Source organism: Prionailurus viverrinus, chromosome D3 (genome assembly GCF_022837055.1).
Source record: "Prionailurus viverrinus isolate Anna chromosome D3, UM_Priviv_1.0, whole genome shotgun sequence".
Classification (NCBI taxonomy): Eukaryota; Metazoa; Chordata; class Mammalia; order Carnivora; family Felidae; genus Prionailurus; species Prionailurus viverrinus.
In genome coordinates, this window is record NC_062572.1 from 38,355,709 (window position 1) to 38,370,646 (window position 14,938).

At 46.3% G+C, this 14,938-nt stretch overlaps 1 protein-coding gene across 3 annotated transcripts in view; it reads left to right on the forward strand.

Moving 5' to 3' along the window:
* The window catches only part of LAMA1 (laminin subunit alpha 1), a 168,541-nt gene that overhangs the window by 81,041 nt on the left and 72,562 nt on the right, over positions 1–14,938 (forward strand). For all 3 annotated transcript variants that reach the window (XM_047827002.1, XM_047827005.1, XM_047827004.1), the window contains exons 16-19: positions 1,866–1,976; positions 5,543–5,670; positions 7,612–7,698; positions 8,409–8,620. In XM_047827002.1, coding sequence (XP_047682958.1) covers positions 1,866–1,976; positions 5,543–5,670; positions 7,612–7,698; positions 8,409–8,620 — 538 coding nt within the window. The remainder of the gene's footprint in view (positions 1–1,865; positions 1,977–5,542; positions 5,671–7,611; positions 7,699–8,408; positions 8,621–14,938) is intronic.

Below are 14,938 nucleotides of genomic sequence, written 5' to 3' on the forward strand. Positions count from 1 at the left end.
CAAGCAGGCTCTGCACCATCCGCACAGAGCCCAAGGTGGGGCTCAAACTCACGAACCTTGAGATCAGGACCTGAGCTGAGATCAAGAGTCAGATGCCACCCAGGCGCCCCAGGAATGGAATTCTTGATAACACTACAGGGACCACACAGACCCCCACCCCAGTCGGTGCCCACCTGTAGACTAGCCCATTGCCCTTGAGGGGAGTATGGCTGCATGGAGGTATTAGAGGACATTCACAAGGTCAGTGTGAATGAATGCATGTATATATTATTTATATAATGAAAATGCAGTTTTAATACTTTTTACAACAAATAAAAACGAAATCCACATCCCTCCTCCGTGGCCCCACGGGAGTATGCTGGCCTCCAAAGTCATCACTCCCCAGTCTGCATTCTGAACATGTTTTGTGTCTGGTGTGGCCCCGGGCAGCCCTGTGGCCACGGGTCTGGGTGGCGACTTTACTCGCTCCACTGGCACGGTGGGCCTGGTGCCTAACTGTTCTGTGTTCCAGATTTCATGTCTATCAAACAGAATATTTCTCAGGGTCATCATGAGAATTATGACATGGGTGACTGTGTCCGGGGCAGTCCCCAGCTCCTCACAGGCAGGGGATGGCCCTGGATACTTCAGAAAGCACACCTGTAACGCTTGCTCCATTAAACTGATGCGGTTTGACACCGACCTACGCTTGAAGACTTTGATGGTAATATTTAGTGAGTTATAAGCAGAAGAAAATAAAATCAAGTTGAGAGGAAAATGCCCTCTTGATCGAAACACTGGTTAAGTGGCTGAGTGTTACATGATTTCTTTTTTTTTTTCTTTTTTTTAAATTTTTTTTAACGTTTATTTCTTTTTGAGACAGAGAGAGACAGAGCATGAACGGGGGAGGGGCAGAGAGAGAGGGAGACACAGAATCCGAAACAGGCTCCAGGCTCTGAGCGGTCAGCACAGAGCCTGACGCGGGGCTCAAACTCATGGACCGCGAGATCATGACCTGAGCCGGATCGGACGCTCAACCAACTGAGCCACCCAGGCGCCCCACATGATTTCTAATAATATTGCAGTGGGATACCGCTGAAGTACATGCGGACCCATTGTATAGCCACCAGGTTTGGGTGTGCGTGCTTCTACCTTTAAAAAGAAATAAGGGGTTAGTGGGTGGTGGGCGTTGAGGAGGGCACTTGTTTGGATGAGCACTGGGTGTCGTATGTAAGCGATGAATCACGGGAATCTACCCCCAAAACCAAGAGCACACTTGCACACTGTATGTTGGCTAACCTGACCATAAATTATATATACATTTTTTTAAATTTAAAAATTAAAAATAAATAAATAATAACAAAAAATAAATAAGGAGCTAGATTTATGGTGACGGTTGCACACTTTGGGAAGTTTACTAAAAAATTCATTGAACCGTGCCCTTAAAATGGGAGCATTTTATGGCACGTAGATGATGCCTCGACAAAGAAGTTTGAGGGGAAAAAGAGAAGTTTCTCTACTTCTAGAAAATGGAGCCGTTTATGTTTCTAACGTATTGAAAAGAAGATGAGGGGCGCCTGGGTGGCTCAGTTGGTTAAGCGTCCGCTCTTGATTTTGGCTTAGGTCACAGTCTCAAGGTTTCCTGATTTTGAGCCCTTTGTGGGGCTCTGCACTGACAGTGTGGAGCCTGCTTGGAATTCTCTGTCTCCCTCTCTCTCTCCCGCTCCCCCACTCATGCTCGCTCTTTCTCTCTCTCTCTCTCTCTCTCCCCCTCAATAAATAAATAAACTTAAAAAATTTTTTAAATAATAATAAAAAAAGATGCTGATTTCGATAATGTCCAAGGTTGCCTTCACCGGTGTGTGTTACCCGCCCCTCTTTTGCAGTCCTGCCTCCCTGGCTATTATCGTGTGGATGGAATACTCTTTGGAGGAATTTGTCAACCCTGTGAATGCCATGGCCATGCAACTGAATGCGATATCCATGGAGTTTGCTTTGTGAGTCTGTTCCTAAAACCTTGAGTGCCCCCTCCCACCCATCCCAAAGCCATCTGCTATGCAGAAGTGGTTTAGAACAAAATGCTTCCTTCACAGGAGATTATCCCTGCCCTTGTAGACTCCAAAGGAAATTTGCAGACTTAAGTTCATGTCATAAAATGTTTCCTGCTTTTTTGAAAAAAAAAAAAAAAAAAAAAAAAAAAAAGGTTACTTTGGTGAAAACGGAAAAGGGATATATAATTTCTTTGCGGGTTTTTTATTAGAACAACGAACTTACTTTGTAAGATTATAAAGCTATATACAGGTAGAAAATATTATCCACCAATTAAATAAAAAGGATCAGGTGTTTTACATGAAAATGCTAGCATTTTTTAACATATTACACAGCATATCATAAAAGGGATAATAAAACTTCTGATAATCACACTCATTTGTACAATATATAATGCTTCATAGTTGTTAGCTTGGATAAACTCTTCAAACAAGTGCTTCTTTCATGCAACATGAGTTGAAACATGGCTTGACAAATATGCAGTTAATCTTGAGAATGGACTTTGGGGCAGATACAGGGCAAGACTTGTTTTTTAACTTCAATCAGAAATTCTTTTCAGTTCTTTTGCCCGGAAGCCAGGCCATACTCCTGGGTTCTAATGGATTTACTGCACGTAGATCGAGTGAACACATATGTTAATCAGCTGAGTCTGATTCACCGCAGGGAAACCTTCATACTCTTTCCAAAAGAGATTGATTGAGTCCTAGGGCTAGGGAAAATTAATTATCAGACCCAGGGAGATGCCCTGGATTGCTTATTCTCTCTAGAGCCTGGTTTTTCTTGATTCTGTAAGTAAAGCTTTCATTTTGTTCTTTGTTCCTTTCTTTGTTCTGGGAATGCAAGTGTCTGTAGGAAATGCACAAAATGATGATTTGCACACACACTCAGTGCCTCAGGATCGTTTCCCAGAGCTTGATGAGGTCGCTGCTTTTTTTAAATGCCTCTGCCTTGCCATGTGCGTTCTCGAGGCCAGCCTTCCAAGGGCCTCTGCCAATAGCGAGGGGTGGTCGGCAGACCGTGGTTGTGGCACCGATGACTTAAGGTGCAGGCGAGCTGAAAGGGTGTTTGCACAGGCTTCTATTAATATATATTGACAAAATATAAAAATAGATACCCCTGTTAAAGCGAAGATGCTGACAGCCACTGGCCTTCAAGTTCTAAATATAATAAATGATAATGATTTTTGTCATTGAAAAAGTTTTGGAAACTATGTTAGATGCACAGAAAGGCTTACAAAACCAGTGTAGAGAGACCCTGTGCAACCTTCACACATCATCCCCTGATGGTCTTGCATAACCAGAGTCCAGTGATTGAAACTAAGAAATTCACGCTGGCAGCATCCCATCCACGGAGCTGCGGACTTCACTCCAATTTCGTCAGGTTTTCCACTCATGTCCCATTCCTTTCCAGTGTCAAGCATTTTAGGCAAGAAGACGCGAAGGTGACATGCCCTCTCGGTGCACACTGTCAGGAGCATTCGGTCTGGTCTTCTTCCCGGGGACGTTAGCCTGGGACAGCCGGATAAGGTGGTGACAGTCGGGTTTTTCCACTATGAAGTTATTTTTCTTTTCCAATCAAGAGAAGATGTTTTTCCTTCCCAAGGAGATGAACATTCTCATCCTTAACATACCAGCTCCTCCAACAGGGCTGGTCACTTAAAGCGATGGTGACTGAGACAGCATTAAAACAGATACTTGGGGCCCGGCAGTAGTGGTGCCCGGGTGGCTCAGTAGGTTGAGCATCCAACTCTTGATTTCGGCTCAGGTCATGATCCCAAGGTTGTGGGATTGAGCCCTGCGTCTGGCTCTGCACTGAGCGTGGAGACTGTTAAGTTTCTCTCTCTCTCTCTCTCTGTCTCTGTCTCTCTCTCTCTCTCTCTCCCCCTTCTGCCCCTCTCCCCTGCTCACACACTCTCTCTCTCTCTCTCTTTCAAATTAAAAAAGAATTTTAAATGAAAAGAAAAAAACAGACCCTTAGTAGGTTTTTTAGCAGAACTACATAATGGCTTTCCCAAAGAAAAAGAAAACCCCGTTCTGGCCCTTTGAGCAAAAAAATCATATCATACCTATTTTGCAAGTGGACATAATCATCATCAAATTTTCCCCTTAGATGTAGCAGTCGCTGATGATTCTGGCCCCACCACCACGATGTTTGCAAAAGGGTAGCTCTCCAACTCCAGCACTCCCCCCATGCTTACTGGTTGGCACGCAGCCTCCACTCTAAGCAAGAACCCCACACCCCTTTCTTATGTTTACTTATTTACCTACTGATTATCTCTCTGGACTCATGGATTCCAAATTTTCCCAGATTTGACTAGTGGAAGCATACCCAGTAGGGTTTTTTTGTTTATTTGTTTTTTGTTTTTGTTTTTTTTTTTTAGAGAGAGAGAGCAGAGGAAGGGGGCAGAGGGAGAGAGAGGGAGATAGAGAATCCTAAGCAGCTTCGACGCCCAGTGCAGAGCCCGAGGCGGGGCTCGAACACACAACCCTGGGGTCATGAGCTGAGCCGAAATCAAGAGTCAGATGCTTAAGCAACGGAGCCAACCAGGCGCCCCTACCCAGTAGTTTTTGATTGCATGATGAACATTGTGCATTGTTAAGTTTTTGGATTTTGTCGCTTTCCTTTAAAGAATGTCAGAGTTTGTTTTGGCACGCAGTAAATTACCATAGGTCAGCTTGATTGTCTCCAGGTTTGTTTTTAAGTTTTGTTAGGGTGGGTCTAAAATAACCTCTATTCTAGGGCAGGCTTAACCCTTCTGCAAATGAGTTTTTCTTCTGGGGTCTCTGCTGGGCGCTCTGGGTGTTTGACAAAGATTCTCCATACTGGCCGGTTACAATTCTAGTGTCCCTGGGGCTCTGTGTGAGTTCTGAATTTTTCAGCTGACCTCATGGAAACGTGCTCTACACACAAGAAGTTTAGTATTCAGTAGCTATTTGAAGGGGTCTCCCGTGGGGATTTCTGGAGCTCTTATTCTGTGAAGTTCTGGTTCTCTGCCCAAATTCTTGCAGTTCCAGCCTCCCCATACTCTGACCTCCGTCTCCTCAACTCAGCAAAACCACCTTCTTGCCCACCCCGCCCCCCACAACTCCCTGCCAGCTTGGCAAGTGTCTCCGGGCAGAAAGACATGCGGTCGTGGGTTCATCCCATCACCTCCCTTGTCTCAGGTATTTCCACACCCCTCTGTGGTCCAGTGTCTGAAAGAAGTTGTTCGATATGTTCTGCTCCAGTTTTCTAGTTCTTTCCCACAGACGGGCAAGTCTGGTAGCCGTTCCTCCAGCATGGGCTGAAGTGAAATCTTCTCATTTGTACAGATTGTGCAAATTACATTTTTTAATTCATTTATCTGGAAACAGGCACCCCCTCCTCATATGACAGGGTTTGGTGACTTGTTTGATAATTTGATCTTTTTTTTTTTTTCCCCCCCTCCCACTCTGACTTCAAGTTGTTTGTAGATGAATCAGAGAGTCCTTTAAGGAGACCTGAACTGAGTCTTCTCCTCATTCACGTGTTCTAGGCGTGCAAGCACAACACCACCGGGGACCACTGTGAGCAGTGCGCACCCGGCTTCTACGGGCTGCCTTCCCGAGGGACTCCTAGGGACTGCCAGCAGTGTGCCTGCCCCCTCTCCACAGCCTCCAACAAGTAAGCCCGGCAACTCCACCGGTGGGCTCCACCCGGTGCGGCCACAATGTCTATTCAGATGTGCGTTGATTTCTTCAGAGCCAGACTTTATGTGTGACGAGAGTGTGATAACCCGGTGGTAATTAAGTAGGATTAAAGGTGGAGGAATGGATTCTATTTTATTTTATTTTATTTTATTATTTTTTTAATGTTTTATTTATTTTTAAGACCGAGAGACAGAGCATGAGTGAGGCGGGGCAGAGACAGAGGGAGACACAGAATCTGAAGCAGGCTCCAGGCTCTGAGCTGTCAGCACAGAGCCCGACGCGGGGCTCAAACTCACGAACAGTGAGATCATGACCTGAGCTGAAGTTGGACGTTTAACCAACTGAGCCACCCAGGTGCCCCTGGATTCTCTTTATAAAAAAAAAAAAAAAAAAGAACAAGTTTGGTGCATTAAATTAAATAAGAAAAGTTATGTGATGGCAAGGAAAGATGCACAGGTTTGCTCCTCTGGGTCTAACGTTGCTCGTTTATTCTTTCAATGTATATGGTATGTACCTGCCAGTGGTCTAGGACATATAAGGTACACAGAAATGAATAAAACTTTGTTCCTGGCCTTAAGAAGTTTTTGATATAATGCCCAAAATAGGTAAATATGAGGCTCGTTGAAAATGGGCTGAACTCACGTAATGATTCAACCGATATTTATCAAGTGCCTACTGAGCATCATGGTTGGTTCAACGTGTTCATCCACGGCTGCTGGTCCCATGGAACCCGCACTGTGGTCATGACTCGGTGGAGGTATGTCCACTGTCCGGAGAGTGTGAATCTGCCAGGAATGACTCAGAGAAAGCCTTTGATCTGAGGCTTGAGGATGAGAAGGAATTTGAAGGCTGCAGAGAAGGGCCTTCTGGGCAGGAGGAACTGAGTATGCCAAGGCGGGGTAGCACAAAGGAGCAGATCCCATCTGTGAAATCACAGTTGGTCCTGCCGCACAAAGCGTGAGGGGAGGTGGAAGGGGCCAGTGGTGCACACGGCCTCATTCGCAGGCCAGTGGTTTGAAAACCTGCTTCTCTCTTGCTGGTTTTCCCTTTAGGACCCTTCTTTCTTCATGACCCAGGGAATTCCCCCATGGGGATTTTTATTTGAAACTGCACCGTGCAAAACAGATACAGGCAGGGCTACTCGGATGAAATCGTGGGAGACTCTCAGCTGCCCCATGGCTCCCTTCACAGGTCCCCCCAAAACCCAGGAACAGAGGTTGAAGGGACCTTTGTCAGCTGTGGGGGTCCTTTGGAGAATGTGGATGGGCCGTCATGTACAAGCTCGAGCTCGCTCTTGGCCAGTGTGGCGAGGGCTCTGAGGCAAGCAGACCAGTGACAGGGAACCCAGAGAGGGGAACTTGGCTTGGCCAGGAGGAGCATCAGAGAAGGCGTCCTGGAGGAGGTGGCTGCTGAGTTGGGGATGGGGGATAAGATGAACCCAGCCAGAGAGGGGAAGAAGTGCCCTCTGGGCTGAGGGACAAGCAGGAACAGGGAACAGTGAGCAGCCATTGCCCAGTGAGATGGGCTGCATGGTCGGGGACCGGGGTTCTGGAGTAAAGACCTAGTGAAAGTTTGTAAGGAGTGGTAAAAGATGAGCATTTTATTTTTATTTTTGAAAAATTTTTAATGTTTATTTTATTTTGAGAGAGAGAGAGAGGGAGCAAACAGAGGAGGCACAGAGAGAGAGAGAGAGAGGGAGAGAGAGAGAATCCCAAGCGGGCTCCACACTGCCAACACAGAGCCCGATGAAGGGCTCGAACTCATGAACCATGAGATCATGACCTGACCCGAGAGCAAGAGTCAGATGCTTAACCGACTGAGCCACCCAGGCGCCCCTAAAAGATGAACATTTTAAATGTTTAGAAATTCTACCCCACCCATTGGAAAATTGTGTTAATCTGTAGTGTTTTGACAGTTTCAGCCCCACCTGCCACCTAGAAGATGGGGACGAAGTGGTCTGTGACCAGTGTGCACCGGGATACTCGGGAGCTTGGTGCGAGAGGTACTCTGTCTGCATCACTCAATTGATTTCAAAAAGTTGCATCAGACTTTTTTTGTTACTTCAATATCAGTTATATGTGTTTACTTTTAAATGTGTAGCTAAGTATGATTTTAGAGCTTTGGGGTGTGATTATTATTTCACATAATTATAGAGACAAGCCAGTATGCCGATTAAAAAACTAGTCTGAAAAACTCCCTGGGAAATTTTCAAGAACAGCATTCGGCCTCCTTGAGCTAATATGGGTTCTCGTCAGTGACAATAGTCACAGCGAGGAGCCAGTGTTTACTGTGCACACATTGAAATCTCCCTTTACTCTGGATAGTTTCAGAGGTGAGGGCTAGTTTGATTTAACAGCCATCCTCTGGCGCCTGAAAGCCAACGCGGTCTTTTCCCACGTGTAAGTATCAGTGCCCGGCTATGGCTAAAGTCCCCAGGAGAACCGCACCATACCCGTGGCCGTGGCATCCAGGTACAGTTGGCCTAGGGCTGAGTGCACATCCACTTGGATGTATGGCTCATTTTGGATGCACTCTCTGCCTTCACAGCGAGTGAGGAGATCTGAACGCCCGAACTCAGTGTTGCACTCCACAATAAATCTTACGTAAAAAGAGTTGTGTCTGACTTATTAACCATTCAGAGAATCCCTGGATGGTGGGGTCATGTCTAGAGTATTTGCATTCAGTTGGATCCCTCCTTCAACCTTTTTGCAGATGCGCAGACGGTTACTATGGAAACCCAACAGTGCCCGGGGAATCCTGTGTTCCCTGCGACTGCAGCGGCAATGTGGATCCCTTCGAGGCCGGTCACTGTGACTCCGTCACCGGAGAGTGCCTGAAATGCATTGGGAACACGGCTGGTGCCCACTGTGAGAGGTGTGCGGACGGCTTCTATGGGGATGCCGTGACTGCTAAAAATTGCCGCGGTGAGTGTGTGGGCTGCGAAGTCAGAGCCGTTACTAATCGCCATGTGAAGTCTCCATCCATCTACTTACATGTGTCACAAAGGGCTCAGCCTATGGGGTAACTTTATCTCAACTGGTGCTTGTGTTAATGCCAGTGTAGACCCAAGACCTATGTCTTCCCTGCTTGCCCTGCCTTAGCTCGATCAGCTCCTATAAACGAGGTCAGATGGTCTAGCAAATAAGTGCCCTTCCACTGGGAGAGAAAGTGGGACTTGACAGTGGTCAGGTGCTCCCAGTGACCATGGCGAAGGCAGAGTGGTGTCAAAGCCTGCAGTGTTTCTGAGGACAGGCTCAGGGGTCTCTTGAGTCGGACGGGATTTCCAGATACAGGGTTTGAAATGGGAAGACTCCAACCCTAGAGTCTCAGAGGTCTGTGCCCGGACTACTGACTCTCACGTTGCTCTGCAGGGCTGTGTTTCCTTCCCGACATTACAGATCACTTAGAATCATTCATTGAGGAAAGCAGAATTTCATATACCTGAGATAACCAACTTGTAATACAAGTTGGTAATACAGCCCTCAGATTTCTAGGCACAGATCTTGAAGGTGTGAAAGAGAAAAAATGGCAATTTTAAATTTTTTTGATAATTTCCTATGTCCAGTCCTACTATGCTATTACAACATGGGGACACAAGAGGGTGCTAGCGATACAGAAAAGATATTTTCCCAGGCAGGTAAGTCTTTGTAGCCTTGGGCCAGTCGACTTGATCAGCAAGGCCACCTAGATTGGTTATCATAGGAGGATAATTATGATACCTGGTATTTGTGAAAAGCTTCAAAGTTTACAGAATGCTTTCACTACACTCCTGCCATTTCTTTTCATCTTTACTGCAAACCTTGATGATTCATTGTTCATTCATCATTTATTAAGCAGTCACTATACTAAGTATTGTCGTAGAAGTTGGAAAAATTAATGACCTGGGTCTATTTTTTTTTAACGTTTATTTATTTTTAAGACAGAGAGAGACAGAGCATGAACAGGGGAGGGTCAGAGAGAGAGAGGGAGACACAGAATCTGAAACAGGCTCCAGGCTCCGAGCTGTCAGCACAGAGTCCGAAGCGGGGCTTGAACTCAGGAACCGTGAGATCATGACTTGAGCCGAAGTCAGGCACTTAACCAACTGAGCCACCCAGGCGCCCCGACCCAGGTCTATTAAGGAGCTACGTGTAATGGTGTGGAGGTGAAGCACAGATGTGAGTCTCAGGCTTTGGAGTCTGACTAATGCGGGTTAGAGCTCAGGGTTGGTCACAACCAGCTGGGTGACATTAGACAAATTTACTAACCTCTCTGAACCACTATTTCCTTACACATAAAATAGACATAGGCATATATATGTGTATATACACATATATGTGAGACGTCAGTGAGATAACAAAGTTCTGGACATGGAATAAATGGTAGCTGTTATAAATGGCTAATAATAAAAATGATACTTTTTATTATTTTTCTATAATTAATGCCATCCAGTAGAAATGTAAACCACACAAGTAATTTTAAGGTTTCTAGTCACCGGGGTGCCTGGGTGGCTTGAGCGTTGAGCTGGCTGAGCATCCGACTTCAGCTCAGGTCATGGTATCATGGTTCATGGGTTCGAGCCCTGCGTCAAGCTCTGCGCTGACAGCTCAGAGCCTGGAGCCTGCTTCACATTCTGTGTCTCTGTTTCTGCCCTTCGCCCACTTGTGTGTGCTCTCTCTCTCTCTCAAAACCAATAAATAAACACTTAGAAGTTCTTTTCTTGTCACCACATAAATAAATAGATGAAATGTATTTTCTTTTTTTTTTTTAAATTTTTTTTTTTCAACGTTTATTTATTTTTGGGACAGAGAGAGACAGAGCATGAACGGGGGAGGGGCAGAGAGAGAGGGAGACACAGAATCGGAAACAGGCTCCAGGCTCTGAGCCATCAGCCCAGAGCCTGACGCGGGCTCGAACTCCCGGACCGCGAGATCGTGACCTGGCTGAAGTCGGACGCTTAACCGACTGCACCACCCAGGCGCCCCTGAAATGTATTTTCATAATACATCTCATTTTACCCAGTACGTAAAAGTAGCATCACTTTGTCATGTAATCAAATTTTTTAAAGTATTAATGAGATACTTTCTTTCCTTTTGAAGACTGAGCCTTCAAACTTCAGTGCATATTTTATAGCCTATTTCAATTAGGATGCTAACTTTTCCTAAGAAACACTTGATCTGTAATTTAGATAACATAAAATTCATAGCTGCAAAAGGGAATTTACATACCAGAGTTGTTCAAACATATTTCAAAGTTTTTCATTGTGACCAAAAAAAAAAAAAAGAATCATTTTCCTTTATATTTGCACCTGCATTGACAAAACTGCTTCAGTATTTTGCATAGATAATAGGTCTTGGTGATGAACAGAAGTGGGGAGGAGGGTCAGAACATAGAGGATCTGGGTCTGGGTCCGAGCTGTTGGCCCAGGTCTTAATTTAAGGGAAATTAGAGATCTCGCTGGTCAGTTGCATCGGCCACATCCCAGGGCTCAGGAGACACGTGCACGTAGCGCCAGGCAGATATGACGGACAAGTCTCTAGGGTGATAAATGACCATCCCTGGGGTGCGCACAAGGGTCCGTAAGGGCCCAGGGCCATCCACGGCTGCCTCTGGAGGAAATGCCACTTGATGTGAGTCTAGGAGGGTGCGTAGGAGGTGACCAGGTGGGCTGGCAAGTGGTGGGAAAGTGTCGTCCAGGCCGGAGGAGCAGAGTCCGGAAAGAGTGTGCTAGAAAGTGAAAGGCAGGTTGGGCCAGGGCAGGAACCTCGGCTTACGGGCGGAAAGCAGACTGCATCTAGTGTGGACTGCACAGCACCGTCTGTCCCGGACTCCAGCTCACCTGAACGGATCTGTGTTGAACAGTCACTCTGGAACCGCTGTGGAGGACGGAGTTGACAAGAAGACAGACAAGGCCAGAAGAGAAACTTGCTGGCAGAATTAATGAGGGTTTCCAGCAGAGCTTTTGTCATGGGGTAAAAGTGACCGCTGGTCATGGAAGCTCCGTGACCGCTGGAGGTTGGGAGGCAGGGAGGGGTTAGGACAGGCAGGATGGTGGCCCAGGCGGCTGGACTGGTTATAGAGGGACAGTGTCCCAGTTCTTTCTAGTTTCCAAGCATTTGTAAGTTTTATTCTTGCTTCATTTCCTCTCTCCTGTTCCCCAGCTTTGAGGAGATGAATTCTTACTATTTCTGGATATTTCACTAGAAATCCTTCCAGGCCAGGGGCGCCTGGGTGGCTCAGTTGGTTGAGCGTCTGACTCTTGATCTTGGCTCAGGTCATGATCCCAGGGTTGTGAGATCAAGCCCCACACTGGGCTCCACACTGGGCATGGAAACTGCTTCTCTCTCTGTCTCTGTCTCTCCCTCCCCCACCCCTCTCCCCTGCTCGCATATTCACTCTCTCTCTCTCTCTCTAAAATAATAAAAAAGAATAATAATAAAAAAGAAATCTTTCCAGGCTATGATAGAATCCCTCTCATGGACTTCCCAGAGGCCCCACCTGCTAATATGCTGCTGTTTTATTAGGTTAACCCCAATGAGAATCCCAGTATTCAGTATTACTGACATGGGAATTCCTAGGGGGTTGTTGGGAAGGCATTTGGATACTCAGGTGTGCAGGAATCAGGGAGGAAATGGAGCTCAGAGACGCATCAGCTTTGGTGTGGTAGCAGAATTGGTGCTTCTGGAATGGTTTTGCAGGACAGCCCGGGGACACTGGAACCCCACCAAGCTCTACTGTTCAAGGCACCTTATACGAAATATGTTAGGCGGGTATAATTTTGATATTATGAGAATTATATGTAAAGCACCTAGCAGTCGGTTATTGGCACCTATTTTATTTTATTTTTTTGTATTTTATTTTCTTTAAAGTGTATTTATTTTGAGAGAGAGAGACAGAGAGCGTGCACACATGAGCAGGGGAGGGGAGAGGGAGAGGGAGAGAGAGAGAATCCCAAGCAGGCTCCACACCATCAGCACAGAGCCTGATGTGGGGCTCGAACCCACGAACTGTGAGAACATGACCTGAGCTGAAGTCAAGAGTCGGAAGCGTAACCGGCTGAGCCACCCAGGCGCCCCTAATGGCAACTATTTTAAATTAGTATTATTTACAGTAAAAAAACCTTTTTGGTAATAATTCCTATTAGAATTGTTACCATAGCAGGACAACTACTGACAGCTGTGTGACCTGTGGCAAATTACACAATGTCTCGAAGTTTCAGATTCCACACTGGACAACAGAGACAATTATAACGCGTCTCTCCTCGGTTTGTTACGCAGGTCGAATGAGAGCTACTGTAACGTGATACGGGCGCAAACTGACAGGACAGTAAATACAATTTATTATCGTCAATATTTGGTGGTGGTCATACGGTGAACTTTGACCTTTCCCCAGAGGAAGTGGAGGCTTTCCCTGAGACACAGAGGGGCAGGCACCAGAGGGAGAGACACAAGATGCGAGAAGGAAACCGAAGGGTGTCCCTAACCTTGGTGAGCGGGAGTGGGCGATGAGTCTATGTCACGGGAAGATACAGCCAGATGAAGACCCATAGTGTGCTCATTGAATTTGCCCTGGGAGGTCCTGGGAGATGTTAGGAGGAAGCAGTTTTAGCAGCCAGGAGGCAAGAGCCAGGTGAAAATTGAGTTGGAGGGAGACGGGGGACAATTAGTGGGATCAGGAGATGGAACCTCAGATGGACTTACATGCGTGTGGTGTGTGTGCGCACGCACATGGGTGTGTGCATGTGAGTAAATGGGTGTGTGATGTTTTCTATGGGCGACAATTGAAAATAGATGCTGAGGAGTGTTTTAAAATACAGGTTTTATGGGGCGCCTGGGTGGGTCAGTTGGTTAAGCATCTGACTCTTGATCTTGGCTCAGGTCATAATCCCACAGTTCGTGAGTTCGAGCCCTATGTGGGGCTCTGCAGTGACAGGGTGTGGAGCCTACTTGGAATTCTCTCTCCCTCTCTCTCTCTGCCCCTACTCCACTTGTGCTCTCTCTCTTTCAAAATAAATAAGCTGTATATATATATACATATATATATACATATACATACATACATATACATACATATATATATATATACACACACGCACACACACACACACACGCACACACGGTGTATTGTTATTTAGGTATGGCAAGGCCAGCAGATGCCAGGAGGAGGGGACACACCAAGGCATTGTGGGGAGGGCACTCAGGAAGCACCCATGTAGGTCAGGAGGGGAAATGTGGTTTTTAGAGCCTTTGTTGTGGTTTCCTCAGGAAGGAAAGGGCAAGGCAGAGTAAACGGGTTTAGGATTGGCTACTTTAAACAATTTCAGCAGGCTCTGGGGCATGGGAGCCATCCCTAGTTGTCTGAGGCATGGCCCTGGGGTGAAAGGTCCTGGGGACGGTGGAGGTGAAGCCCAAATGAAGGGAAGGCCCAATAAGAAGGCCTTTGTGGATGTGGGCTCCGGATTGGTTCGTTTGCACGCGAAAGGCGTTCTGGCCGGCAAGCTATTTATTCTTTCTGGACATTGACTAGCCCTGGGAAGGGCGGTGTCTCCGGGGTCCAAGGCCCCAGAAGGCACATGTAATACAAAGAGTGAGTTGAGTGTTCACAGCTGAGCCAAGGGAATGGGCAGCGGCGAGTGGGGCCCCTAGCACTTCCCCAGCCTCCTGCAGGGGGCATCATGGATCCACTTCCGCTGGGGAACACCACCTCAGTGCCTTGGCCGCAGTCAGTTACGCTGCCTTTCCTCTGAACCTCAGCCTTGCAGTGTCCTGTTGTCTGCCACTGCTGTGCCACACGCAGTGGCACAAGTGAGATAACCTGTGAAGATTTTCTCTTCTTACCTCATTACACCATATGACAGTGCGCATTCCCTGAGTGCAAGCGTTCATAAGCCGTGTGCATTTCTGGGGTATTTTGTCAGTGAACATATTAAATATTTTCAAGGACATGCATATTGACGGCTAGTTTATAAATACCAATTAAACATTTCTTGGAGCCATTAAATTGCATCACTCCGAAAAGGTGAGGGACTTGGTAGCTTGAAACATCAATATTATAACCATAGATAAAACATCAATAGCTATAACTATAGATAAAATTGAAGTGTTTGGCCTGAAACTAAGTACGTTAGAGCTACAAATAACTTGTGACTTAGAACAGGGAAATAAGTCACATTGAACTATGAAATGTAACATTAGCTATTTAGATTGTTATAACGGAGCTTTAAAATATTAAATATCTCCATGATTGGAATGAGAGCAGGCGAC